Source organism: Arachis hypogaea, chromosome 5, assembly GCF_003086295.3.
Source record: "Arachis hypogaea cultivar Tifrunner chromosome 5, arahy.Tifrunner.gnm2.J5K5, whole genome shotgun sequence".
NCBI lineage: Eukaryota > Viridiplantae > Streptophyta > Magnoliopsida > Fabales > Fabaceae > Arachis > Arachis hypogaea.
The window spans coordinates 4,238,744-4,266,051 of NC_092040.1; the positions used below are offsets into that span (position 1 = coordinate 4,238,744).

The following is a 27,308-nucleotide window of genomic DNA, read 5'->3' on the forward strand; positions in this document are numbered from 1 at the left end:
GCTCATTAAAACAAAATACTAAGTAAATTGTTGAGAAAATTTTGCGTTAGACTTACAGGTAGATGATGAAAAAAGGGTACTAAGTAAATCCCTAGAAATTTACAATAATGAATTTATAGATACTTTTCTTAATGGTATAGAGGATAGAAGGATAATTATGTCCAATATTATAATTTTTAATGATCTTTAAGCGTAACAATTTATGGATGAAAGACCAAGAAAAATGAAGAGTAAAGACTTATGGCAAAATTTAGTGTTAATCTAAAAAGGAGAAATGATTAGGTGTTTTTGAAGCAGTGTCACGTATAGTCTTAAATAGAGTTATTTTGAAAAATTTTCAAAAACAAAAAAAGAGTTGAAGTTAAATACTTAATAGTCTTAAATAGTGATAATGATGCACAAGAGAAAATAAATATAATTAACTAAAACCAAATTTACTTATTAATAATATGAATATATATCATTGAAGTGACATTTCATATTTCACATTCAATGCAATTTGCAACCATGATAATGTTACAGGATATATCCTTTTGGCTATAGATTACATAGATGATAATGTTAAAGCAAAAATGAAAGTTACAAACATATGTTCACCTTTGTTCAAGTGTAAAATCAAAATCAGACAAGGTTCCTCTACCACTAGCAAATTTCTTCATGGTGCCCAAAGTTGGGGTAGCTGATTCTTTCTCTTCCAATACAAAAGCTTTCCCACTTTGCTTTGATCCCTCGTTACAATTTCCCTTGGCAATCCACAGCAGAATCTTCTTTTCAGGGCTTAGAACAGAGTCAATATTCTTATGTATTTGGTTTTTTTGTACGTTCTTATGGTTCTTGTTTTTGTTCTTGTTCTTCTTCTTGCGCTCAACTTGTCCAATGCATGAGACCTTGGGAGAGGAGGGTTCCTTAGCACTGAAGCTTGTACCCCTTTTGTGGTTTCTTCGAGCTTCCTTCGGAATTATAGAAACTGGTGATCGACGAGGACTTAGACTCGGATTCTGAATGCCCATTGAGGCTACAGGTTCTTTTGGAAGAAACTTTAAGAATTTGTTCTTAATTTGAGATAGTTTCTCCATTTTTTTAAAAAAACTGGAATTAGAACTTAGTGCTCCAACTTTCAATGGCACTTATATATAGTGTCATGATGCTAGACAACATAGCAGCACAATATATAGACGTCTAAACAAACAAACAAACAATTATAATAGAGAAATGTTTTTAGAATATCTTAGTAATTTATGAAGAAATAAACTATCTTTAAATTTTGGTGTGACTCCTAATTTCATATATAGTTTAATATATCAAGTCCGGTAATAGCATAATAGAGGGGAAATTGGAGAAAGACTGAGAGCACAGTTAACAACTTTAATATTGAATTATTGATCACATATTCATATTAGAGAAGTGGCGTGCAGTTATAGTAAAGTAATTAAGAGAAATGAAGGCTGCAGATCCGGTTGCCGGCAGCATAAAATATATAGCTTGGATTTTGTCTCATCGATGGAAACGCTCCACTTGTTTGGCGGCAGGAATTTAGGCATAATTAAACAAGATCTACAAGCATGTTATTACATATTTTAGAATATTTACTGAAGGAAAATTGTGATGTGTTACGGAATCGCAATCATATTTCAAAAGCACCATTTTTTTTTCCGTGTTGTGTGTTCCTTCCTACCCTTTGTTGTATAGAAAGTCTTGTGAGAATAGGTACACAAGTCAGAACATCAGAAACGGTAAAAACTCCGATCTAAATCAGACAAATGTATGCGGTATGCCACTTCATAACATACCACTAATACTCTATTAATCACCTTCTACTTGTTCTAAGAACATATAAAATAACTTGCAAGATAGTTATTAAAATGATTATTATGCTTGGAGATAAAGTTTCTTACACGTAAACATTACATTAATTATAACGATTAACATCTTTGTTTGTTCTCGCCGTTTTTTCTTTCATCGATGACTTAGATCCACTATAAAAGGGGGCTCTGATCAACTGACATGACACGGGACACTTGATTCAGTGAAAGATTAGAATCTGATTTATCATTTTGCTTAAAGTCCGTATCTTACATTTGTTACAAAGAGAGATATTTTACAATGATCCATCATTAAGGCTTAACATGAACATGAACTAGAAGTGGTGCAAAGACACCAACAGAAAATAAAGCGAGACCCAAAATGTTCAACTATTAAAGCAGAATTTGAAATCAGAGTTCCACAAACTGCTGCTAATTCTCAACAGGGAATCTAATACTTTAGGCAAATAAATACTATGAAAACCAAATACACTTGATCATATTCATTTCCTTGTTGCCTCGTGTTTCCCCTGACTTCCTCATCCTTGGATATTTTTCCAGTGATGCTTGAATTTGCAGCAGTCACGTTCATATCACTATTCACAATTAGCCTTTTTAAATTAGAAAACTAGCAACAGGTTATCATTGATCCAAGGTTTTAAACCATGTTTTGGAAAATTGAAACATGCTTTAGCTAAATGTATTCTTAAACTAATGTCGAAGTCAAACTGGTGGATTTTCTGAATTATAAATACAGACAGAAGTATATTTACTCCGCTTCATTTTAGGTGTGATAGCTTACCTCAGCGAGTGCTCCTATCATCCTTGTCACTTGTTTGTGGGGTGTATTGGCTGGTTGATGATGGTGAATAACCAGGTTGACTCGGTGAGTATCCCGTACTGGGGCTGCAAATGATAAAAAAAACACACAGCAATAACCAACCATGCTCAGAAATATGGCTCCGTACAATAACCAACCATGTTTGTATAGGTGCATACCTGTATTGTGGAGAGCTTGGGCTATAGTCCGGGCTTGCACCAGAATTATTGTATGGGCTACAGAATATGCAAAATTATGAATAAGACACATTAAGGGTATATACATACATATACAGAAAATAAAACTTTCCATTGGTTGAGTGGATACTAAGTGAAGTTCACTAACCTGCTGGGGCTGTATGTTGGGCTTGATGGAGAATAAGATGGAGATGTTGGAGAATATGATGGAGATGTTGGGCTGCAAAATATAGTTAATTGTTATGTATTTAGTTGGAGTAAACAGTTGTCACTATAGGATAAAATTTCAGTTTTAAATGTTTCCATTGCTTGACCAAAAAAAAATTTGTTTCCATTGAAAACATTCTGTCCAGAAAACCAGTACTGAAGTTTCTAGAGAATGACTCACCTGTAGTTTGGAGATGTTGGACTATACGGGCTTGACGGAGACAATCTAGGGCTACTTGGAGAATATGCCAAGGAAGGACTATACTTTGCAGACTGTGGATTGTAACTGGGAGAAGTAGGACTATAACTGGGAGAAGTGGGGCTATAACTAGGTGATGTGGGGCTATAACCAGGAGAGGTAGGGCTGTACGCAGGTGATGTAGGACTGTATGAAGGTGATGTTGGGCTGTATGAAGGTGATGTTGGGCTATATGAAGGAGAAGTAGGACTATATGAAGGTGATGTTGGGCTATATGAAGGAGAAGTAGGACTGTATGCAGGTGATGTTGGGCTGTAGGCAGGTGAAGTTGGGCTGTAGGCAGGTGAGGTGGGGCTGTAGCTTGGTGAGGTGGGGCTATAGCTTGGAGAAGTTGGGCTGTAGCTTGGAGAAGTTGGGCTGTAGCTTGGTGAAGTGGGAGAGTATGATGGACTAGTAGGAGAATAAGCTGGACTTGTAGGACTATATCCTGGAGAACTAGGACTATACGTGGGAGAGGTAGGGCTGTAGCCTGGAGAGGTGGGGCTGTAGCCAGGAGATGTCGGGCTGTAGCCAGGAGAGGTAGGGCTATATCCAGGTGATGATGGACTATATCCCGGTGATGAAGGACTGTACCCCGGGGATGAAGTAGGAGAGAAAGCCATTCCACCAACATAAGGTGAAAACTGTGCATCACTAGTTGGTGACAGGCGCAGATTTGGGCTCAACAAATAACTTGGAGACATCAAGCCTTCATGATAGGGAGTTCCAGAAATTGGGGAACGAGCAGGCGTCATGCCAAAATCAAGACCATCCATATAGCTAGGTAGCTGGAGCTCAATAGCATTCTTAAGCATCTCATCATTTAGATATAGAGCACATTCTCCAGTTCCAATAGGGGCAAGCTGACCTAACATAATATTTTCAGTGACTCCCCTCAAGTAATCAGTCTCGGCATATACTGCAGCATCAAGGAGAATGTCAACTGTCTCTTCAAATGAGCATCTCATCATTGGCCCGGTATCATTCCTGTTGATACCATGACGTGTAATAGCCATCAAATGCCCCCGATAAGTCATGGTATCACAAAGAATAGCCAGATGCCTGTAGTTCACATAAGAACCATCAAAAGAAATGACAACACGCAGTTCATCAAGCAGAGCTTTTCGGACTGCCTCAATTCCAAGAACTTCGATAACTTCAATCAAATGGTTGCTTGTGGTCCTCTTGGCATCAACATGCTCATGGCACATCACAGCTAAAAGATTGACACCTTCTGTATCAAGTGCCCATTCCTCATGAGTTTTAAAACCTTCAATCTCGTCAAATTTCTGAACTTTGGTGGGTTTTATAAAAACTTTGTTGATGTCTGGAATGCCACGTAAGGTCATTTCAGTCAGCATGTTGCTTTCTATTTTCTTTAAGAAAACATCATCTTCAGCCGACTCATCCTGAATCTCTCCCTTGGGAGCTTCATCATTCATAATACGGATACGAAGTATAAGCTTTTCAGCATTGTCATCATTAAAAATACATTGCAGATCAGAATCAAATTCAAGGTTAATCTTCTCAGCAATGTCAGCCATACTCAACTTCTTATCCACCATCATTTCACGATTCAGTTCTATGCGAAGCAACCAAGGTGACATTTTATCAAGAGGAACTTCTTCATCGGGCATTTCAAAGTAAGACTTCACAAAATCAACATCTTCTTCAATTATTGTACTCTGGGGGTCTGGATCATACCAAACCTCTGTAGCCTGAGTCACACTCCTAAGAGTAGTATATTCTAAAGCACACTGCACACCCTTGGCCCTTTCTTTAGTCTTGCCAGTCTCGGGATTCAAAAATACCGACAAAGAAGGTGTTTTGATCCTCTTTGCAACATTAATGATTTCCCTTAACCTCGGAACACCAAGTGTAACGTTCTTAGCACTAACACCAGCATAGTGGAAGGTGTTGAGAGTCATCTGAGTAGCAGGCTCACCAATTGATTGCGCTGCTACACAACCAATCATTTCCCCAGAGGCTACAAGTGACTGCAGGAACCTTGATTCTATTTCTCCCACTAGCCACTCAAATGCCTCACGAGAGAGCCTATGTTCTTCCAAGACACGTTTACTAGCAAAAGTGCTGCGGAGCAAAATATTGAACAAGAGGGTAGCATTCTTCTGAGCTTCTTGACTCAAGGGATCTTCACCTGGAACAACCTTAAGTCTCTCTTGTAGCTTATCAATAGCTTCCACGACTTCCATTGGATGCATATCAGAAGGCCTTCGGAAGTCAACCTTGAACATCTTCTGAGCATTCCAGATAAGCCTCCTTAGATTAACAGGTAGTGGAAGAGAACTGTCACCAGTAGTGGCTATCTCAGTTGCAAGTTGAAGTCTATCATTTTCAAGCTTTTGAACTTCAGCCTCAAACACATTGCGAAACTCTCTGATGGTTTTCAAGTCTTCTATAGGCTCTTCTAGCATGTAAGTGGGCCTCCAGTTTTCATCATCAAACTCATACTTAAAGGCCCTATCAAATTCTGACTTCTTCATTTTCAGTGAATCCAACTTCTGTGTTTCTATCCAAACTGCATCCATACCATCTTCTCCATAAAGAAATTGTATAACATCTCCCAAAGAGTTCCTAACTGTCCCATCATACTTAACCATGATGTCCTCCATAGCCTTCACAAGCCGTCTCTGGATGTACCCAGTTTCAGAAGTCTTCACTGCAGTATCAATAAGACCTTCTCGACCTCCCATGGCATGGAAAAAGAACTCCTGAGGGGTAAGTCCACGGAGATATGAGTTCTCCACAAAGCCACGACTTTCAGGCCCATAATCATCTTTTGTAAAGTGGGGCAGTGTCCGATCTATAAACCCATATGGAATTCTCTTCCCCTCAACATTCTGCTGTCCCACACAAGCAGTCATCTGAGATATATTGATAAAACTTCCTTTGGAGCCTGCTGTGACCATTGCTTTTAGATTATTGCTCTCGGATAAACTTCTTTGTGCACTGTTTCCAGCATCATCTCGAGCTTTATTCAGTGCCTAAAATCATCAACACAACATAAGATTCAAACAAAGAAATTAACTGACATAGCAAAATGACAGCCAATATAATGGAATTACCTGATTCACTCTATTTTCAAAGGTATCCATCATTGTCCGACCAGGTTCAGGGTCCAGATTTTTTTCTTGAGCCTTCCTAATGAGTTGCTTCACTTCCTCCTTAGCCTTTGATATAGTCTGGTTAATAACCTCCATAGTCGAAGCATCAGCAATTGTATCACCAATTCCCATGCTAAACGCATTCTGCAAAAGCCAGTAGTTTACAAGCCACTGAGTATGGCCAAGAAATTTACGAGCTGCATCAGGGCCAACCTCTTCCCTGTATTCGAGCAGAGAGTCAGTTGCAGGGGAAAAACAAAAAGGAAAGCAATTGAATATGACAGTCTCCCCAGAGCCAAACAAAATTTTCATAAATATAGTTGGAACATTTCATTTTCACCCCTCTTTACAAAAAAGTTGAAAAGGTGCTTATTGATTGTTGTTAAGGTGAATGGGACACATGATATACCACAGCTAGTAATTTCAAAAGGCAATATCTGTATCATTAGTGTATGCTGGAGCTGCATACCAGATGACGTGAATTAGACTTCCAGTAGATGTACCAAGTGTCTTTTTGCAAAGAGTTCCAGTAAGTAATTCTCCCTTCTCAATTCTGACCAAGGTATCCCCAGGGGTTATGGATCCCCGTTCACTATCATTGTGCCAGCTTGAAACTCTTGTTAAATTTATTTGTTTAGGAATGATGAGATTGAAAACTTGTTTCCCAGTCCACAATGGCTCTGGCTTCAATATTGTAGGAGTCGGAACTTTCCCATCAAAATCTTCCCACCACATCAAAATGTTCATAAAAACATCCTGTAAAATAAAATCATGTGTCAGACTTCTGAGTTCTGAATAACTTGTACAACAACCACAATACTAAAGTCAATTGCAGCTAAAGAGAAATTCAATGAACATTACCTTTGTGATGAAGGTATCTCTCTTTGTGATTTTTCTGCATCCTAAAAGTGTATCTTGCACAATTCCCATTACAGGCCTGTTTGATTGAGGTGACACAATGCATTTAGGCACCATCATAAGCTCCAACACCTCTGCTCTTGTTTCAAATGACTGAGGAACATGCATATTCATTTCATCCCCATCAAAATCAGCATTATAAGGGGAAGTTACAGACAGATTAAGCCGGAACGTAGAATAAGGCATGATTTTGATTCTATGCCCCATGATAGACATTTTATGAAGACTAGGCTGACGATTGAAGAGAACAAAGTCTCCGTCATTCAAATGACGCTCGACCTGAGACCACAACATCATTATGACTATTAGAACACACATCAAATATTAACCAAAAAAAGCCTAGCATATAAAAAATTATGTAGTCTATAAACAATACCTTGTACCCAAGCTCCAAATGATGATCACTACTTTTCTTCAAATATCTGAGATCAAGTCTTTGCCCATCATCACGAATGATGTACTTAGCACCAGTTTTTCCAGGTGGAGGATGGGGTCCATACTCAACAAGTTCCTTCAACCTGATTTTCAAGTTTCAAATAGGTTCCCTTTTAAAATCCCCAAAATGCTTGAAACACAAGAAAATGGAAAAATATATCCAGATGACAACCTTTCAATGTTATATGGAGTCACAGTCTCAGGATAAGTAAGGTTCAGAGCGATACTCCATGGTACCCCCAATTGATCGATGTTAATGGTTGGATCTGGTGTAATCACTGTTCGGGCAGAAAAATCAACTCTTTTTCCCATCAAGTTTCCTCTAATACGACCTTCCTTTGCCTTGAGCCTGCTACATATTGATTTGATAGGCCTTCCGGATCTCTGGGTAGCCTGCAAAGTAAAGGAAATCAACATGTAACTTCAAGCATTATCAGAAGTTTGAAATCAACTGAGATTAAAGGATGCATATCATGTCACTATTGAAAGGCAATCATACTCTTGGCAACCCAGGCAACTCATTGTCAAAATATGTGGCTATGTGGAACTGCAACAACTGGGCAAACTCAAGTATAATATGGGCAGGTGATCCATTCCTCTCTTGTCTCTTCAAATTCTCATTGTGCCTGATGATCATGGCCAACTGATGGGTCAAATCATCCTGTGGATATCAGAAACAAAAATGTCAGCATTAGAAACACAAGGATAATTGCAGCGTAAGATTACAGTTTTCGAAACAAACATTATTGGTCGTACAATCAGTGGCAAGAGATAATTAGATAAAAAGGAGGAATTTGCGAAGGCCACATAAAAAGTTGTTTGAAAACACTTGCCTCACTCCTTGAGGATGTGTCCATCATAACAGAAGGTCTCACAGGTGGAGGTGGAATTGGGAGAACTTGTAAAATCATCCAGTCTGGGCGGGCATAATTGGGATCCAAGCCCAATAATTTGCAGTCCTCATCACTTATTCTTTTTAGAACACCAAGAACCTTCAACAATATAACAGTCACCAACTACATAAGTCTCGGGCACCAACAGACACATCATATATTCACAATTTGAATAAATTACCCTTTCTGCAGTAAGATGCTGCTTCCTTTCCCCAGGTTCAGGAAGCTGCTCCTGATCATCACTCTTCTTCCTTTGAGATTTGTACTCTGCAGTCATCTTCATACCATCGATGGTGATCTTAGGCTGCTGAGCACCACAGCCGCCACGGCTCTTTTTAACCGGCTCGTCTGTGTCGTGACCACCAGCAAGGTCAATCTCGTCACCACCTTCACACTTGCTTTTGTTCTTACAAGCATCCAAAATCTTCTTCAGCTTATTTTTCGGATTCCTAATCTTCGTCGCCTGTTTAAACTTATGGTCATTCTGCACCAAACAAAATATAAGCATCAAACATCATCTTCCCGTACACTCACAATAAAGATAACATTAAACAAACTTTCATATAAACATTCATATCTAATTCCAGCTATTAAACGTCAGCAACAGTTCACAATCGAATTGGAACACAGCTTCAGTTAATAAAAGACCTCATCGGCTAAAATCTTGGAGCAGTTGAAGCAAACACAACGCATTATGGAGAGAACCGTCTTCATAAATCCAATGTGAAACATTGGCTTAGCCAGCTCCAAGTGACCGAAATGCCCCGGGCACTCGGCCATACCAGCCGTGCAAGTCTCACACTTCAACTTCTTATCAATGGTTCCAAGGCGAGGGTCGCTCAACCCTCCAACTTTGGGTTTCCCCCTCTCCGTAGTCTCGCCGTGCTCAATTTGCACCACAGACATTTGTCTCTGCAAAAAACAAACCAAGAAAACTTTTAAGAAACATATAATTATAGTAACAGCAATATAGCTCAAACTAAACGCTTTTTTCGATTTCTGAAATTCGCAGAGGAGAAATCAGAGTCAAAGGAAAACAAATTTACAATCTCGTCGGGGCTGATAATTCCGAATTGAACCCTTCGGACTTTGGCGACCTCCGCCGGAGAATAAGGGAACCGAATATCCATGGCGGTGGTGGGGAATGTGGAATTTGTTGCTTCTAGGGTTTCAGAGGAATTGTTTGCTGATTAAACTTCGAATAGCGATGGTAATGATAATGGTGCAATAGAGCTCAGTCTTTTTCAGTTACTGGGTGTTCAAGGCGCGAATCAGATTTAGAGATCGCTGCGAAAACCCTCTCTCTCTCTATCGCAGATCAGAGGATTTCTCCTTGCATGGTAGAGAATGAAATTGGGAGCCCTAACCCTATATTTATAGACGGAGGGTCACGGTATCCTACGCGTATTTTCTATCGTGCGCTGCATTGCGCAGTTGACCGACTTTCATGTATCCCTTGTGGGCTACTGGGCTTGTAAGTGCTACTGGGCTTGTGCAAATGGCTGTGTATAAAATAATTAAAAATTTGCAACTAAAACTTTAGTTGAGTGGCTATATGCTTTGTTTTTTAATACGTTGTAGTTGAGTTTAAATCTTAATAATAGTCAAGTAGTAAATAAAATTTTTGTGATAAAATTGTGAAAGAATAAGAAAAGCAAAGAAAAAGAATTTTTATTTATTGTTGATTGATTGAATTGTACTGAAGTGTGTTGTAAACTATGAAGGTAAAATTAAATATATATAGAGCATTGTGCTATGAAAGATAAAAGCAAATAAAGATAAGATAAGAATAATTAAAGATAAGATAAAGATAAGATAATAAAGACTAAAATTGTAGTTGAATTTATGTATTCTGTTGGATTGAATTTATGGGTCACGAAACTTCTTTATTGTTGTCATGGACTAAAATGGAAGAATAATTTAATATACTTTGTATCCCGTTTCAATAATAAAAAAATAAGAAAATAAAATCTCTGGGTGTAGTATGTATAAATGTGACCTAAAATTAGAGATTGTCCAACTCGTTTAACAAAAAAAATTAAACAAAATTATTTGAAAATGTTTGGACTTGTATTATTGATTTTCGCAAATATCAAAAGTCAAAACCAAACTTTACCGTATCTTATATTAAACTTCAACATCAAAATAACAATTACATTCTGATACACTCTCAAATAATTTAATTGAAACAAACTTTGAACTCTTTTAAAATAAGATATGTAAGATACGGATATAGGGCTATGACATATTTTAAATATGTATGTTTAGACTAGTGATTATACACCAAACATATAATTATATTCTAATTTTTTAGGAATGATTATGGTTTTTTAAAGGATGGCTAAATAAGATAATATCTTTTATATGTGTGTTGAGTCAAAAAGATAAAGTTTGAAAGAATATTTTAATGAGTTGATTTTATCTTTTTAAATTAAATTGAGATAAATTGGCTAAACTTAAAGTTAAATAAAATAAATTAGATATATATTCACTAATCTCATGTGTAATGAGTTTTTTTTTTTCTTTACATCTTTTAAAAAGAATGCTCGAAATATTATTACTTTAACTTATGTGATTCAACTGTATTTCTTTTATTATTTTAGCTAAAAAACCTTTCAATAAGAAAAATACCTAAAATTATTTCCAGAAAACCGCCCTCAAATTTACTAGTTTGGGTTCAAAAAAATAATTTTAGTAGTAAACTCTCACCTTTTTTTTTAGCTCTTACGAAAATGATTGATAATGATGCCAAATTGTATTTGTTTTTACTTGTATGTAAACCATTAATTGTATGGTTTTGATAACCAAATCGAATTATCTGATCCAATTGAGAGTTATTTGATTAATACGTTTCAAAGTAAAATATTAGTTCAAGTTATAGTCACTTGATCAATTTGTTTAAGACTACAAATTGGTCAAAAATTGATGAAATGAATACCCAATTTTTTTTTTGTTCAGTAAACTGTTAATTTAAAAAATATTTTTAGGAATATGTTATAAAAAAATATATTATGTTATTATAATTAATTTTAGTTAAATTTTGGAACAAACGAACTTTTAATTTTATATTTTCATTGATGGATTTGATTTTCAATAGTATTCTAAAAATTAGTTCAATAAAAAAACCGGCGAAAAATGTGATTCGAACTACATTAGAACCTAATAATCTTTAAAATCGGTGTTAAACTAAAAACCGATCGAAAATTAGTTAGTAAAACAAAATCGGCAATATGCCAATTTAAAAAAAACTCAAAGAAATAAAGTTAGAAAAATAAAGAAGGAAATAATGCTTGAAATTTCTAGTCCTCAGTTTCTTGTCTCCCATTCCAAGCCACCATTCGCCATTGTTCGTGACTATTCCCTTTGTTCTAGCGGTTCTCACCTCAACTTTCATCATTCCTCTATATTTCGCTACTCATCCTCCAATCTTATGTTCTACATATGTTCACCGTTAGTTCTACCCTCCTCCTATGCTCCGATGCCAATCCTCTTCTGTTCCAGTATGCTCAGCGACGTCTTTTTCTTCCTTTTCTTGCTTTTTTTTTTTTTCTGCTCTCCCTCTTTGTTTTTTTTATTTCTTTTTGTTTTCTTTTTTTTTCGTTTTTACTCCCTTGGCTGCTCTGTGTATAGGGGTAAGAAGTACTAGGAGTAGGAGGTTGCATTTGAAAGAGAGAGTGAGACTAAATTAAAGGGTTAAGTACAAAAATCGTCCTTAAATTTTGGGGCGAAAATCAAATTTGTCCCCAATCTTTTTTTGTTATTAAAATTATCCTGAACGTTCAGAAACACTTTAAAATCATCATCCCCTCCTTAAAACAAAATTTTTAGACAATTTTGCCCTTTTAGTCGTTACTAACTGTTGGAGATTTTAATGAATAAAGTTAATTTATTTGTTTATTTATTTATTTTTATAAATTATTGGTTTGGGGAGGGTTGGGATTAAATCAAAGCAGTCATCCCTAACCAACGAAGCAGAGAAGGAGCTAGGGCTTGCGAAGGTGAGTGGAGCCATGACTGCCGAGAGCTCATGGTTGTGTCGAAGTCGGTCGTCTGCGTAGAAGAGGGAGCTTGTGTGTGGACATGAGGAGAGACCGGTGCTTAGAATTTTGGGAACGAAGAAGAACCCTGAACGACATTTTGGGGGATGTGTCTACTATGAGGTTAGGGTTTTAAGTTTCTGTAGGTGGGTGATGGCAATGTATTGTTTGTTCTGGGTACTAACTCTGGTGGGTTGCTGCAGATCCAAGAGTAGTGTAATTTCTTCCGATGGGCAGACCCAGAAGCAGAGAGTGAGTATCTTCATGTTGCAAGGATGAAGAAGAAAGTTGCGGCCCTGAAAGCAAAAGTGGGGGACATTGAGTGGAAGTTCAAGGTTGCTGCAGTGTTAGGAATTTTTGGAAGGGTTGTTTTATTTTGCTTCTGGTCGCAGATTTAGTTCAATCAGAGACAGGGGGTAGCATGTGTGATGCCGTTGAAGTATGGTTGATGAAATTATGGGAGAATTTAGGGTTCAGTTTGGATTTCTTTGATTGGTCTGAGTTATGTAAATTGAGTTGTATTGAATTTTGAATGAACATGTGGGTTTGGTTTAAGGTTTTGGTGATTAATTATGTGAGTGAAATGATGTCCTTGTAATTTGACAATTAATTAAAAAGAAAAATTCATCTGTTAGCCTGAAAATTGTGACTGAATAGTTGTGTTAATTCACTTTACAACATATGAACTACAAGGTGGAAATTCATTAAACATAACCATAATATTATTAGGCAGAACACAACTATGTGTAATTCATTAATAAGCATAGGAAAATAACACCAAAAGGTGAAAACTTCAGTCACCATCACTTCCATTACATGGACACAGAACAAAATATAGTCTTTAGCCTTAAGGAAACAACAACAAAAGCTGGATTCCTAGGACATCTAGAAACCTAGAGCAACTTTGTTGCTCACTAAGAAAGATGAATCATAAACCATGTTATGTAAATTTCATTAGGAACCAAAAAAAGTGTCACAAACATTGTGTCTACTCAATCAACAATACATTAATAACAGCACAAAACTCAAATTTTCACAATAATCTAAAGTTTTTCCCAAAGACTTGGTGGAAGTTTTGCCATGAGCCTCAACTTTCTTGGAGATACATGAGGTGAAATTCTATGACTGAAGGAGATAGTTGTAAGAACTGCAACTAATCAACTGGTTAATTAAGTGATTAATTGCCCAAATTTGATTCCGAAAAGTTAGAGTGAGAATTTGAGTTTTTAAATACAATTTTTGGACTCAGTAGGTCTTTCTGAGTCAGAAAATGTACTTTTTGCGAAAACCGTAAAAAACTGCGAACCGGCAGTTGAACCGGTTGAACCGGTTCAAGTTTGTCTGGTACCGCACGAGAAAAGTGAAAACCGTCAAAATCCTTAGAAAATATTAGAAGTTAAAAATCGGGCGTTAATTTTAAAGATTTGGCCCGAAGTTGGGCCTAACGGATTGGACCGGACTCAAATTGGGCCCAAGCCCAACATATAAAAGGTTCATTAGTGAAACCATTTCAGCACTAACACACAAACAAACACACTCACACATGATGAAAAGAGAAGAAGGGAGAAACCCCATGGTTACTATTCATCTCAATCTTCCAAAGCTCATATTTTGAGCTAGATAGCTCCGATCGCCGCACCGTTTGTGACTACGCGTTCCTTGTGAAGAGTTCTACAAAACCCATCTAAGAAACCCTCAAGGTAATCACAAAATCTTCCCTGTTTCTCTCTTGAAAATTTCGGGTATAAAGGATTTTTGGTTAAATGAGTTTTTGTGATTTTGGATGTTTAGGTTCACTTTAATCCTTGCTTAGCATTGGGTTTTGACATCCAAATCTGTGGGAGAAGGTAAGAGCCACTAAACCCTTGTGAATTTGTATTTAATTGGAACCCTAGGTTGATTTGAGGTGATTTGTATGTATATAGTTTGATGTTTGTGGCTTTGGGAGCTATTGGAACTTATTTGTTCTTATTGGAGTGGATTTGAAAGCTTGGATTGTGATTGGAAGCTTGTTTGTGCTAAGTTGGAATTTGGGTGCATAAAGAGAATCGACCAAGGTATGGTTTCGGTTTCCTCTATGTAGTATATAATATTCATGGACACTTAGACTAGTGACCTATAGGATAGGTTTGGAAATTTTGTGTTGTTGATTGTTGTTTGTGTTGATGAGATATAATGTATTAATGTGTTGTTGTGATTAAATGATGAAGATGAAATACAATGGATTAGATGCATGAGTATTGTTGACTATGAATATGAATAATGGTTGAATTGATGATGAGAATTGGTAGTGAGATGATGATGATTGGTGGATATGTTATATATGTGATATTTGAAGTTGGGAATAATGAAAGGTGAAAGAAATTATGGTATGATTAGTGTGATATGATACAAAAGGTAAATTCTGATGAGAGAAGGGGGTTTGGAATGGTATGGTATGGTTTGGAATGTGTATGGTAAGAAATTGTGTAAATTGTGAACTTTGGTAAAATTGAGTTTTTGGTAAACTTTACTCAATCATAACTTTTACTCCGGTTTTCAAAATTGCTTGAAACTTGTTTAGAATTAAAGATCTTTGAAAACTCTTTAAATCGGTATAAAGTATGTGAAAATTGAAATTTTGTAGAGGAAGTTATGATCCGGCAAAGTTGGTGTTAAAAATCTGAAAATCTGCAAAGTTGCAGAATTTCATGATTTCTGATATGTGCGGATGCACACCCTTGTGTGGGCGCACACCCTGCGGAAATGTTGATCTGTGCGAGCACACACACCTGTGCGCACGCATAGGCAGGGAAGTGCGTTCTGTTTGCAGCGCTAGCACAGCTTGTGCGCACGCATATCTAAGAAAAAAATTCAACCTGTGAGGACGCACACGTTGGGAAGACTTGTCTGTTGGGGACACTGGCACAGGTTGTGCGAGTGAACAGATTTTTGTAAAAATTTACACCTGTGCGTACGCACGCATTTTAAAACTATTAGGAGTGTGCACACGCACAGACCCTTGTGCGGCCACACACGTCCTATTTCTCAAAATTTTTATTATTTTCAACTATTATACCTTCCCAACATGGTTGTAAGCTTCTTTAACATCATTTTAAGACTTATGAGCCTAGTTTTGAGTATTAGAACATGGGGTATAACTTAAGGGTTCAAGTACTTGATTTTACGATAAAATAGAAAACAGAGGCCTAGGTTTTTGGTGTGCTGAGAAGGATTTGACGTTAGGTGAAGGATGATTGATATATGAGATGAGAAAATGATGAACTGTTGATATTTGAATACTGAGTTATGAATGGACAGTGGTTGAGATGAGTCGGGGACTCGGATTGAGATGATGAATCTCTGTATACTGAAAATATTTTGAAAACCACTGAAATAATGTTTTTACTGAGATTATGAGACGCTATGCGCCTGGCAAGGACGGTGGTTAATTCCGCCTGTTGAGGTAGTAGCGGCGGCGTAAGGAAGGTGGTTAATCCCGCTTACGTTGAGATGTGAGGTCTGAGGCAAGAGTATCCCGCTCGCATCCCTTCGAATCTATAGGGTGAGCAGGCGCCGGTACCTGGACAGTGATCCAGGCACTATATCTTGGGGGTTCCCATATGAGAAATCCGAAGGGCAACGTCTCCATGGAGATGTGTCAGGTTGGCAGTTGAACCGACAATGTGATATTACAGCCAGTAGGGCAAGAATTCATCATATGCATTTTCTATCTGTTTGTATGCTTTGTTTACTTGTAAAGGCTTGCCTAATTGAATAACATGCTTACTTGCTATTTGAATTATTTGCCTTATATGCTTCTACTTGTGTTTTACTTGCATTGTATATTATCTGTGTTTTCTGCTAGGATTGAGGAGGTTCGGAAGGCGGTGACGATGGGATCGCATGGAGGATCGGTTGGTGAAGGCTGTGGGACAGCGGTGTTTGGTTAGAGTAGAAATCCCCTAAGATAGATGACCTGGTTTATTTAAGTCAACATTGGTATATTTATGCTTATCTGTTTTAGAATGCTTTAAGCTTGAATCTTGTGATGGATATGTTGCTTAAGATTGCCTTTGGCATCTCGGGGTCTTATATCCTACATCACTGGGTACTGTTACCATACTGAGAACCTCCGGTTCTCATACCATATTATTGGTGTATTTTTCAGATGCAGGTCACAACCCACCTCGGTGAGTTGCTTTGGATGGTGACGGATAGTGGAGGATCTTGGATTCTTTTGGAGTCTTTTGGTTTATTTTGTTTATACATCTCTCCTTTTGTATTTTGTTTTGCCTAGAGGCATGTATTTGAGAGAACAAAATTTGTATAAGCTGATTTTTGTTACTGTCTGGTTTCTTTAGGGTCTGTATATGTCTAGCCGGCTTAAACTCCGCGAGTCCTGGTTAGTTCCTTATGATATTACACTATGATACTATTATCTTGTTTATATTACATATGTTTCTTGTACCTTAAGATATTAGCTTCGTTAGCACGTTTTGCGCTTTTGAAATTCTATCTTTGAGCTATATCCTTCATCGGGCTTTTGAAATTTCTCATACCATATTATTGGTGTATTTTTCAGATGCAGGTCACAACCCACCTCGGTGAGTTGCTTTGGATGGTGACGGATAGTGGAGGATCTTGGATTCTTTTGGAGTCTTTTGGTTTATTTTGTTTATACATCTCTCCTTTTGTATTTTGTTTTGCCTAGAGGCATGTATTTGAGAGAACAAAATTTGTATAAGCTGATTTTTGTTACTGTCTGGTTTCTTTAGGGTCTGTATATGTCTAGCCGGCTTAAACTCCGCGAGTCCTGGTTAGTTCCTTATGATATTACACTATGATACTATTATCTTGTTTATATTACATTTGTTTCTTGTACCTTAAGATATTAGCTTCGTTAGCACGTTTTGCGCTTTTGAAATTCTATCTTTGAGCTATATCCTTCATCGGGCTTTTGAAATTCTATCTTTCGAGTAGAGTTTTCCTTTCTTTTTCTTATCACAATCAACAATCATAAGTATTTGTTTGGAATATGTATTAGAATACATTGGAATCTATTTGGACTATGGAATAAGAATAATATATTCTTATATATGCTAATAATAATAATATATATTCTAATATTTTTTCTATTTGCTTTTTCGATATTTTTATCTATCTATCCGAGTAACTAATATTAATTGAATTAAAATATTTTAATTAATATTAAATAAAGGATATATATATATAAGGTAAGGACCAAGATTGTATGGAGGGAACCGGTTTGGTAAATTGCGTCTTCGAGTGACTACACGTACCACTAAAAAGCAAGAACTTTTAACCGTTTGTATCCCCTACCTATGGGCTACTCACTTATACTATTGCTGCTTAAGAGAATATATATATAGAGCTTAGATCTGTCGTAATCTTTGATTAACATTTGTTTTACGACGCGAGGTAAGGTTTAGGCTAATTAGGGTGTTACAACAGTTCTGGCTGGTTGGCTGGAGTTGGCTGCACCCATCTCCTTTGGTGCTGGTGGTTGCTGTGTGTTGTTTTTGGTGGGCTTTCTCTTGGGTCTTCGGTGGAGAGCAGGGGTGGAGCTAGATGAAATATTAGAGGGGACAAAAAATATTTACACAATAAAATAAGACTAAAATAAAATTTTAAGGGGGGCTAAACTAAAATTTACATATAATTTACATGTAAAAAAAAATAAAATTAGGGCGGTCATTGCCCTCTTTTCTTTGTACCTGGCTCCGCCCCTGGTAGAGAGTACCTGCTGGTGGACTGTTGGGCCTAGTTGAGGATGATGTGGGCTTGGACTTGGAATGGGTTGAGTTGGGTTTAGATGAGGTGGTGGCTAGTTGGGGGCTGAGATGATGCTCTCAACCTAGTGGACCTCCTCATACCTCCACTTGCAGCAGATTGCATATTAGGTTGTGATGAAGCCTTAGAACTGGTTATGGGTCTGCAAGATGAAGGCTTCCTCCCTCCTCTAGTTCTCTTGTTAGCAGCTTGCCTAGGTTGTTGGGCCTGAAACACATTAAAAATGCAGCTGATGAAAAAATAAAATTGTAACTCTAACATATATGATGTACACACACTTACATCCAGGGATGGCTTATTGCATCCTCCCCTCTTGTGTTCAGATTCACCACAGTTTGAGCACCTTTGGATTTGTCTCCTCCTAGACAAGTGGGACTGGCTGCTGTCTGGAGCTTCATCACTGAAATCACCTCATGCAACCCCTTTTCCTTTATCAACCCGATCACCATCCGTCCCACCTCTTACTTCATCAAATCCGCTCTCATCGTCGTACTCCACTTCACTGTCTGTAAACATCACATCATCTGCACTGTCAACCTCACCATCAGATGGAATAAAATCCTCATCATCGCTATCATCTCCCTCGTTAACTTTCTCCGCATTGTACCTTTCCACCTTCTGACCCTGTTCACCCTGAAAAATCACCAACTGATTATGATTATGTACCTCTTCATCATTGCCCCTCTCCGCCTCCTGATCCTGTTCACCCTAGCCTCCAACATCAAGAAACCCTACTTCGAAAAATTTTTCATCATCCTCAACCTTATGGACCACAAAAAACTCGACATGACCCCTCGTCCCCGCTATTTTACACATCTCAATGGCATCTTTGTCTCCCTCAAATAACTTCAGATCCTTTTCTAACCATTCAGAACTTGGGTCCTTATACCAGAAAGTTGAAATCTTTTCCTTTGTGTACCCAAACTGTCCCACCTCAGCATATGCCTAAAAAACAGACTAGCAATCCATATCAACATTTTTTTATCATTGTCCTTTCTCCCCCTATATACTCCAATGTACCATTGTCATATCCAAATCTACTACCATGATAGACAGTCAAGTTAAAGATTCCCATCACCTAAAACCTACAAACAAAAATCACACCTAACTCTTATTTGTAAACCAACAAATACCCATGATACATTATTAAGTTCAAGCTACAAAAAATCGAAACAAATGCTGCACACGTACCTGACTTGAGATGACTGCCACGAGAACGAGCTCCTCTCCCACTCTTTCTCACGCAATGCAAACGCAGTGACGCTACTCTTCAGGCAAGCCCTCACTCTGTTAGGGCATCAAATGAAGGTGGAGGATTAGTTTTTTCTTGTGTAATGTTACTCAGAGAATGAAGCCCTTTCGCGGGAATAAAACACGAAGCGTCAAAGGGTTCAAGGGCAAAATTGTAATTAAAATTTTTTTAATGCACTTGAGGATGATTTTAAAGTGTTTCTGAGCGTTCGGGATGATTTTAATAGAAAAAAAGGTCGGGGACGAATTTGATTTTCTCCCCAAACCTTAGGGACGATTTCAGTACTTAATCCCTAAATTAAATTTTTGTATTGTGTGTTGTTGTAAAATATACTAAATTTAGTTATATCTCAGTATCATGTTTAGTTTAAAACAAATATAAAAATTAAGGGGTAGATTTAGAATTTGAAAAGTTAAATAATGGTATTTCTAAAAAGAAATATTATTAAAGTTTTAGTTTCTGTCTCCAAAAAATATCAATTCTCTATGTTCTCACTTTTTGAAGAGATTGAAATTTTATATTTTTAGACTGAAATTTTAATTTTAATCTGTAACTCAACAAAAATAATACTAAATCCGAATCTCTTAGGGCCCGTTTAGATAGGTCCATACGTTATTTTTTTTTTTACTTCTAACTTATGAAAAGGTATATTATTAATGTTTGGTACAATTTTCAAAACCAAATTTTATCTTTCTAAAAAGCTATTTTAGAACCAACTCGGGTTGGTCGAGTGGTCAGCTCATTCCTCCACTTAAGCAAGTGTTGGGGGTTCGAATCTCGCATTGTGCATGCAACAACTCATTGACCAGCGGCAGACCCTTAAATGGAGCTCAAATCTGCGACGGATTAGTCCTTGACCTGTCGGGTTGGGGAATACCGTGGGAAAAAAAAACAAAAAAAAAGCTATTTTAGTGCTTATGGAGAAGTTAAAAAAAATTTCTTCTCTTATAATAAAAAACTTTTTATCACTCTTATCTTAAAATAAGCACTTTTAAAACTAAAAAACCAAATACAAAATAACTTATTTATAAGTTACTTTTATATAAGTATTTATTGTTTAAGTTATTTTTTCAAAAGTAACTTAATTAAGTTATTTACCCAAATTGGACCTTAGTGTCGGTGCCAGTTTTTGAAAACAAATACTACTATAATGTGTATGTTAAACCTTTTGTTTTTTAAAAAAAAAATTAGAGTTAGGTTGATCATTTGACAATTAGATTAAGTATTTATCGGAATGGGTTCTTAGACCCGATAAATAAAGTTGTTTTGTTTTTTATTTATAAGATTTTTATTGTTAATATTTTTTGTTTATATAATAAATTAATCTTATCTTCAAGATAATAATATAATACGTCTATTTTAAACTGTATATATTGAAAAGATATAAAATACACTTACTTTTTAAATAAAAAAATACAAATTATGAAAAAGAAAATTTTACAAATTGTGATATAATTAAATTAATTTTTGTTCTGTGGTTATTCTTTAAGATATAATATACACTATCATGAATTTTATACAAATATAAATTTTATATTTGGTTATTTTATTTTTTATTTAACTCTTACGTTATACTTATATAAAATTATAAAAATTTAGTTAGTTTTATATTTTTAATTTATGTAATTTTTAAATTTATATAATATATATTTATATTTTTATATATTTATTTATAATTTTATATATTATTTTATTATAATTTGATTATTTTAATTAAATTACTATTGAACTTTTAAATCAATGAATCAGTATTTTGAGTAATTTAATGAATGGTTCGATTTTCATAATCTTAATTTTTAGAAAATTAATTGAGCCACCAATTGTTTGTGAGAATTCTTTTTCCTCTTATGGGCCGAGTGAGATCAATTATATTAGGGGTGTTTTTGTCATGGGATTATATTATCTGTTTTTATGTTGTAAAAAAATCCATTTCCTTTCTGGTCCCAAAAAGGCCAATTTAGTTTATCAAAACACTAGTGGTCTGGATATATTTTTGAAAACTTCCCAGGCAGACTTTTTCATTTTTTTACTTTATCTTTTACTCTTTTTTACGAAATTATAAAAACAACCGATTTTACAACCGAGGCTTTATTGAATGATTAAATGTATTATCTCTTAATATATTATGGACTATAAGTTTATTTGGGTGAGTTTTAAAAAAAAAAAGATATTTTTTAAATTATTTTTTTTAAAAGATTTTATAAAAAAATAAAAATAATTTTATATTTGAGTATCTTATGTAAAAAGATATTTTTTCTATCAATTATGTTTGGGTACGTATAATAATATAAAAGTATTTTTTTATTTATTACATGAAAAAAATCTTTTTTTAAAGAAAAAATATTTAAAAAAAATGTAAATTACAAGTTATTAAAAAAGATGTTTTTTTATTTTTCTAATACTTTTATTTTTACTACTAAAAATTTGTCAAACACACTAAAAAATAAAAAAGATATTTTTTAATAAAAAATATATTTTTTTATCAAAATAATGACAACCAAACAAGCACTATATTTAAGTTCGAATTTTGATGGTAGCTAAATAATGGATAGTAATTCCTTAGATAAATTAATTTTTTATTTATCAAATTAAAAAATATCATAAAAAATAAATAAAATTCTCAAAATAAAAGAATTCTATATTTGAGCTTTGAATTTTAGAATACAAATTCACCCGCGTGTCCACAACAGTTGTAATCAAATTAATCGAATCCCTATTATAAATTAACCTTTGAGGATCCTTGGTTGCCTTCTCCGTATCCTTTAATGATTTCTGACATGCCAAATAGACAAGCTATTTCTGAGTTGTTTCCAAAAGTTAAAGATCTAATTACTGAAAATAGAAATTGGAATCAGAATCTCATTCAAGAACTATTTCCCCAAGACGTTGCAAACAGGATTTATCAGTTAAAATTCAGCAGAGTAGGGACAAATTGCAATGGGATTTGAACAAATCCAAGCACTATGATACAACTTCAGGTTACAGAATTGGCTATTTATTTTACCATCCGCCTCTGGAGCTTTGCCCTAATTATATGCAACAGAAAAAGCCGTGGATTGATCTATGGAAGTTGAACTTGCCTCACAAAATTAAGCTATTTATTTGGAAAGCTCTTCATGGCCGACTTTCGGTGCTTGCTCAGATTCATCACCGCATCCCATCTATATCACCAATATGCCCTTGCTGTCATGAAGCAACAGAAACAGTCACTCATTGTTTGATCGATTGCTCTAGAATTAAAGACGTATGGTCTCATAGTTATCTTCGTGACTGTCTTCCCCCTCAGAGTTCTAACGACTTTTGGACATGGTGGACTGCATCAACAGAGATACTTATCCCGTTGAAGAATGTTGACCATAATTCTCAATTGCTTGCCATCATTTGCTGGAACTGCTGGAAAGCTCGCAACCAGTTGATTTTTGAAGGTTCTACTTCTATGCCGTCTGCCATTCTAGCAAGCTCAGTCAAGTTGCTCCGTGAAATCCAAAGAACTCCCAGTTTAGGTCGTCATCTCCATGAGACAAGCTCTTAGGTGCATTCAATTTGATTTATCATTATTTCTTCTTTAAGATTTTTCTTCGTTTTTCGACCACGCACCGTTGGATGAATACCTTCAGTGTAGTATTTTTGGAAAATCCCCACCTTTTATTATGCTGTCCTGCTTTTGGACATCTTTGTATTTCATTTTTTAATAATTAATGAAATATAACCTATTATCTTTAGAAAAAAATATTAAAGAATTAATTTTTTTAGATAATATTAATCATTTTTTAAAATTATTTTATTTATTTTAAATTTAAAATTTAATCATAAACTTATAATTTTTAATTCTAAATTATAAATCTAGTTTCGTATATTTTTTTAAAAATCAATGTTTGCCAAAGTTTTTTTTAGTAAGAAAAAAAAATATATGTATTTTTCAAAAAGAAAATAGTTCTCTAAGGCTGCATTTAAAAAGAAAAGTAAAACTAAAAAATAGAAATTAAAAAATCGATATGAAATTAAATTTTTATGTTGTATGTAATATAAATATATGATTGAGTTATGTCTCAATTTTATTTAATTTAAAATAATATAAAGTCTAAAATAAATAAAATTATTTAAATATCTTTATTAATTAAAAAATAAAAATATTAAAAAAAATAAAATTTAAATATTTATCTCCAAAACTTTGGCCTCTATTTTTTTAAATATTAAAAAAACTAAAATTTTATGGGTTCGAGACTATTTAGATTGTAATCATAAACTATTAATTAGTTAATATTAGTTAATTAAAAAATAATTTTCTATAATTAAAAAGAAAAAGCAAAATGTGCCAAAGTTTTTTTTAAATAAGAAAAGAAGTTTGTATATATTTTAGAGAGTAGTTTTTTATGATTGTATTTGAAAAGAAGACTCAAATTAAAAGATAAAAACTAAAAAATAAAGACTAAATTAAATTTTTGTATTGTATTTAGTGTAAATTATACATAATTGAATTGAGTTCTGTTAGATAAATAATGAAGGGTGCGAACAACGTAATATTGGGCTGCCCTCTAAGACCACTAAAACAAAAAAAACATTCCATTTTATTTATTCACCACAACCCTATCTTCTCCCCTTTCGCATTTTTCTCTTTTTACCGCAGTCGCTTCACTTCCCTTTTCCTGTTGCACTGTCACCAATGCACTTCACTGCCGTTGCCACTGTCTGAAAAAGCAACGCACCACACTGCTGCTGCACCTTCTTCTTCCATGCGTCCCGCACCGTCGCTACACCTTCTTCTTCCTTGCCTCGCGCCCCCTGCTCTCGACGTTGCCGCTGTACCTTCTTCTTCTATGCGCTGCGTTGCCCCTGTTTTCCCCTCAAGTGACGCTGCCGCTATATGCCTCTTTCTCCCCTCCGTGATGTCGCATTGTTGCCCTTGTTTCAGCGCTGCACTTTTGCCCTTGCTTCCACGCTGCTGCGTCATGTCTTCGTCACTTCTATCGCATGCCGCTTTGCTTCGTTCTCCCAAATGATATGACCTAAATAAACATCTACATCTTATTGAAAAGAATCATTCACATACATAGTAAAACAAACATTATGCGAAGCATGTGCATGCATAATAAAGCAAATCAAGAAAAATACTAATAGTATACCCAAATAAACATCCACATTAGAATAAAAAAATATCCGTATACATAATAAAATAAACATCCAATTTACTTAGTAAGAAATAAATAACAAGATAATATATGTGGGATACCGAGATCGAAATACAGCAGCGACGGTGGCACAAAATTACGAGAGAGTAGTTGCAGCAAAAATAAAAACAAATTTAAAATTACGATTAACCTAATTAATTCAAATTTTAATTTTTAAAATTCAAATGAACTTTTTTTTAACAAATTGTTTACGTTGTTAAATTTTTTTTTATACTTTTTCAATTTAATTGTGTCTTATTTTATTTAGTTTAAGATAAATACAAAAATTAAAATAAATAGAATTAATTAAATACTTTTGTTAATTAAAAAATAAGAGTATTTTAAAAAATATTAAAATTTAAGTATTCATTTTAAAAAATTGTAGTTATGTGTCTATTTTTTAAGATATTAAAAGGACAAAAAATTTATTTATTAAGACTAAAATTTTAATTACAGATTGAGAGTTAAAAATGTGAAATACAGTATTGATCCAATCTTTTAACACTAGTCCCAGTTAATTTTAGGCTGCGTTTAGAAGAGAAATTTAAATTGAAAAACTGAGATTAAGACAAAAAAATAAAAATTAAGAGACTTAAATTAAATTAAATTTTTATATTATATTTAGTATAAAATACATTAAATTAAATTAATTTTAGTATTATATATAATTTAAAATAAATATAAAAATTAAAAAATAAATTTAAAATTTAAAAAATTAAATAAAAATATTTTTAATTAAAATTTCAATATTCATTCTCAAAATTTAAATCTCTTATATCTTCACTTTCTAAAAATCCTAAAAGAATTAAAATTTACAAAACATACGCTGAAATTTTAATTCTAATTTCTTATTTCTTAATTCTTATGTCTCACTCCCCTGACCAAACGCTACCAAATTGTATTTGTTGGCGCAAAGAAGCCACCTTGTCTTCTACGCCATCGCCATCTGCCTCCGTTGAAACAACAACTAACACCTCCACCTTCAACCCTTCAACACTCACGCGTTTTCGACTTTTCATCTATCTCTTTCTCTCATGTACAACGCTATTACCTTCCCCTCTTCTTCTTCTCTTTTCAGTCTCACATAAAACCAGCAACAACAATGGCTTCCACCTACAGCTGCAAGCATTGCGGCACCAACCTCAACCTGAGATCCTTCTACGCCTTCCCACCGGACTTCTACTTCGAGGCCGGCAACAAAGGTTCCGTCTCCTTCTCCGCCGTGGACGCCGCCAAGCTCCGATTCGAGAAAGAGGACAAAATCAAACCCTTCTTCGAAACCCTAAACTACTGGGGCATCCAACGAAAGAGGACCAAGATGATCTGCAACTCTTGCGCCCATCTCCTTGGCTACATCTACGACGACGGCCCTCCACTCACCGATACTCCCGGTCAGTTCCACATGGGTCCCAGCCAGGTCATACCTCGTGCCCCCAGGTACCGCTTCAAGACCAAAGCTCTCGCAATTCTTCAACATCCCTCTTAAGTCTTAACGTGAAAACTCAGCTGCAGTCGACTTTACTGAATAGTCTGTTTAGTTAAATCGGTTAAATCATTTCAATTTTCAAGGCTCTCAATTATCACTTCACCTGATTATTCACCTTTTGTATATTATGTACTTTATATTTCGAGCTTTCATTATCATGTCTACAAAATTAATCATCATTTGCATATGATTGCGTTTATTGTATAGTTTATGCTTGGTTTCTGAATTCTGATTGAATGTCAAGTTGGATATGAATTATGTCTGGCTATGATAGTTTTGAGAGAATAATTCTAGATATGTGTATTGTCATGTTGAATTGTTCTGTTTGGTAACCATAAGTAATCCAAGATAGTCTTTCATTTTTGCTGGATCAAGGTTGAGGTGATATTTTCTTCTCTGCAGGAAATGTACAATGATTCCTTCTAACTTCTTTTAACAAATTTATCCTTTTTTTTTCTTTGGAGATGCTTTAACACACTCCTATGAATTTAGCATCAGACAGATTTTTCTTGAATTCTCTTATGACTAGTATGAAATTGACTGTCAAAAAAACCATGTTCCCCATTTTTTTGTCCACAATCGTACCAAATCCAAAGCTGCTGCTGAAGAGATGAGTGCGATTTAGAACATTAACTTGAGTATCTCCTTGCAAAAATGAATCTTGCCATGTTATTTTTTCACATAATATTGTCATATGTGATCTTTTCACTATGAATTCATGTCTTGTAATATGTTTTTTGTCACATATAATTTTTTACAAGAGCAATGCTACATAGCTAGTAAATATTTTCATTTTTGGCCCGCACTTATCCAGCAATAAATTGCACACATATCTCTAGATGTTTTGCACACAAGAAGTATATAATTTGCATTTATATTTACTAGAATTTTATACACATAAATCAATACAGTTTGCACCAATGAATCAATATAATTT

General features: G+C 35.1%; 3 protein-coding genes across 3 annotated transcripts; 1 reads left to right on the plus strand and 2 right to left on the minus strand.

Moving 5' to 3' along the window:
• Positions 1–440: 440 nt before the first annotated feature.
• Positions 441–1,223, minus strand: LOC112800301 (uncharacterized protein At1g76070-like). Its single transcript, XM_025842512.3, has one exon. The coding sequence runs from the start codon at positions 1,074–1,076 to the stop codon at positions 594–596; it is 483 nt and encodes a 160-aa protein (XP_025698297.1). The 5' UTR covers positions 1,077–1,223; the 3' UTR covers positions 441–593.
• A 799-nt stretch (positions 1,224–2,022) lies between these two features.
• Positions 2,023–10,053, minus strand: LOC112800300 (DNA-directed RNA polymerase II subunit RPB1). The gene is made up of 15 exons (XM_025842509.2): positions 9,682–10,053; positions 9,284–9,547; positions 8,817–9,119; positions 8,576–8,734; positions 8,242–8,403; positions 7,915–8,135; positions 7,684–7,825; positions 7,251–7,586; positions 6,859–7,145; positions 6,351–6,609; positions 3,208–6,269; positions 2,968–3,039; positions 2,802–2,858; positions 2,605–2,708; positions 2,023–2,398 (listed from the first exon to the last, which is right to left on the minus strand). Exons 1-14 carry the CDS (start codon positions 9,763–9,765, stop codon positions 2,606–2,608), a joined length of 5,511 nt encoding a protein of 1,836 aa, XP_025698294.1. The 5' UTR covers positions 9,766–10,053; the 3' UTR covers positions 2,023–2,398; position 2,605.
• Positions 10,054–25,543: 15,490 nt separating this feature from the next.
• LOC112800302 (uncharacterized protein At4g08330, chloroplastic-like) lies at positions 25,544–26,745 on the plus strand. Its single transcript, XM_025842513.3, has one exon. It carries the CDS (start codon positions 25,988–25,990, stop codon positions 26,369–26,371), a length of 384 nt encoding a protein of 127 aa, XP_025698298.1. The 5' UTR covers positions 25,544–25,987; the 3' UTR covers positions 26,372–26,745.
• Positions 26,746–27,308: the final 563 nt, after the last annotated feature.

What these genes read in the sequence shown, in the direction of transcription:
- LOC112800301 (XM_025842512.3), bottom strand. Translation starts at nt 1,076, where the DNA reads ATGGAGAAACTATCTCAAATTAAGAACAAATTCTTAAAGTTTCTTCCA.
- LOC112800300 (XM_025842509.2), bottom strand. Translation starts at nt 9,765, where the DNA reads ATGGATATTCGGTTCCCTTATTCTCCGGCGGAGGTCGCCAAAGTCCGA. An exon ending in CCAAGATTTTAGCCGATGAG is followed by an intron (nt 9,120 to 9,283) that starts GTCTTTTATTAA and finishes TGTTTGGTGCAG; the next exon opens with AATGACCATAAGTTTAAACA. An exon ending in ATTTGGAGCTTGGGTACAAG is followed by an intron (nt 7,587 to 7,683) that starts GTATTGTTTATA and finishes TTGTGGTCTCAG; the next exon opens with GTCGAGCGTCATTTGAATGA.
- LOC112800302 (XM_025842513.3), top strand. Translation starts at nt 25,988, where the DNA reads ATGGCTTCCACCTACAGCTGCAAGCATTGCGGCACCAACCTCAACCTG.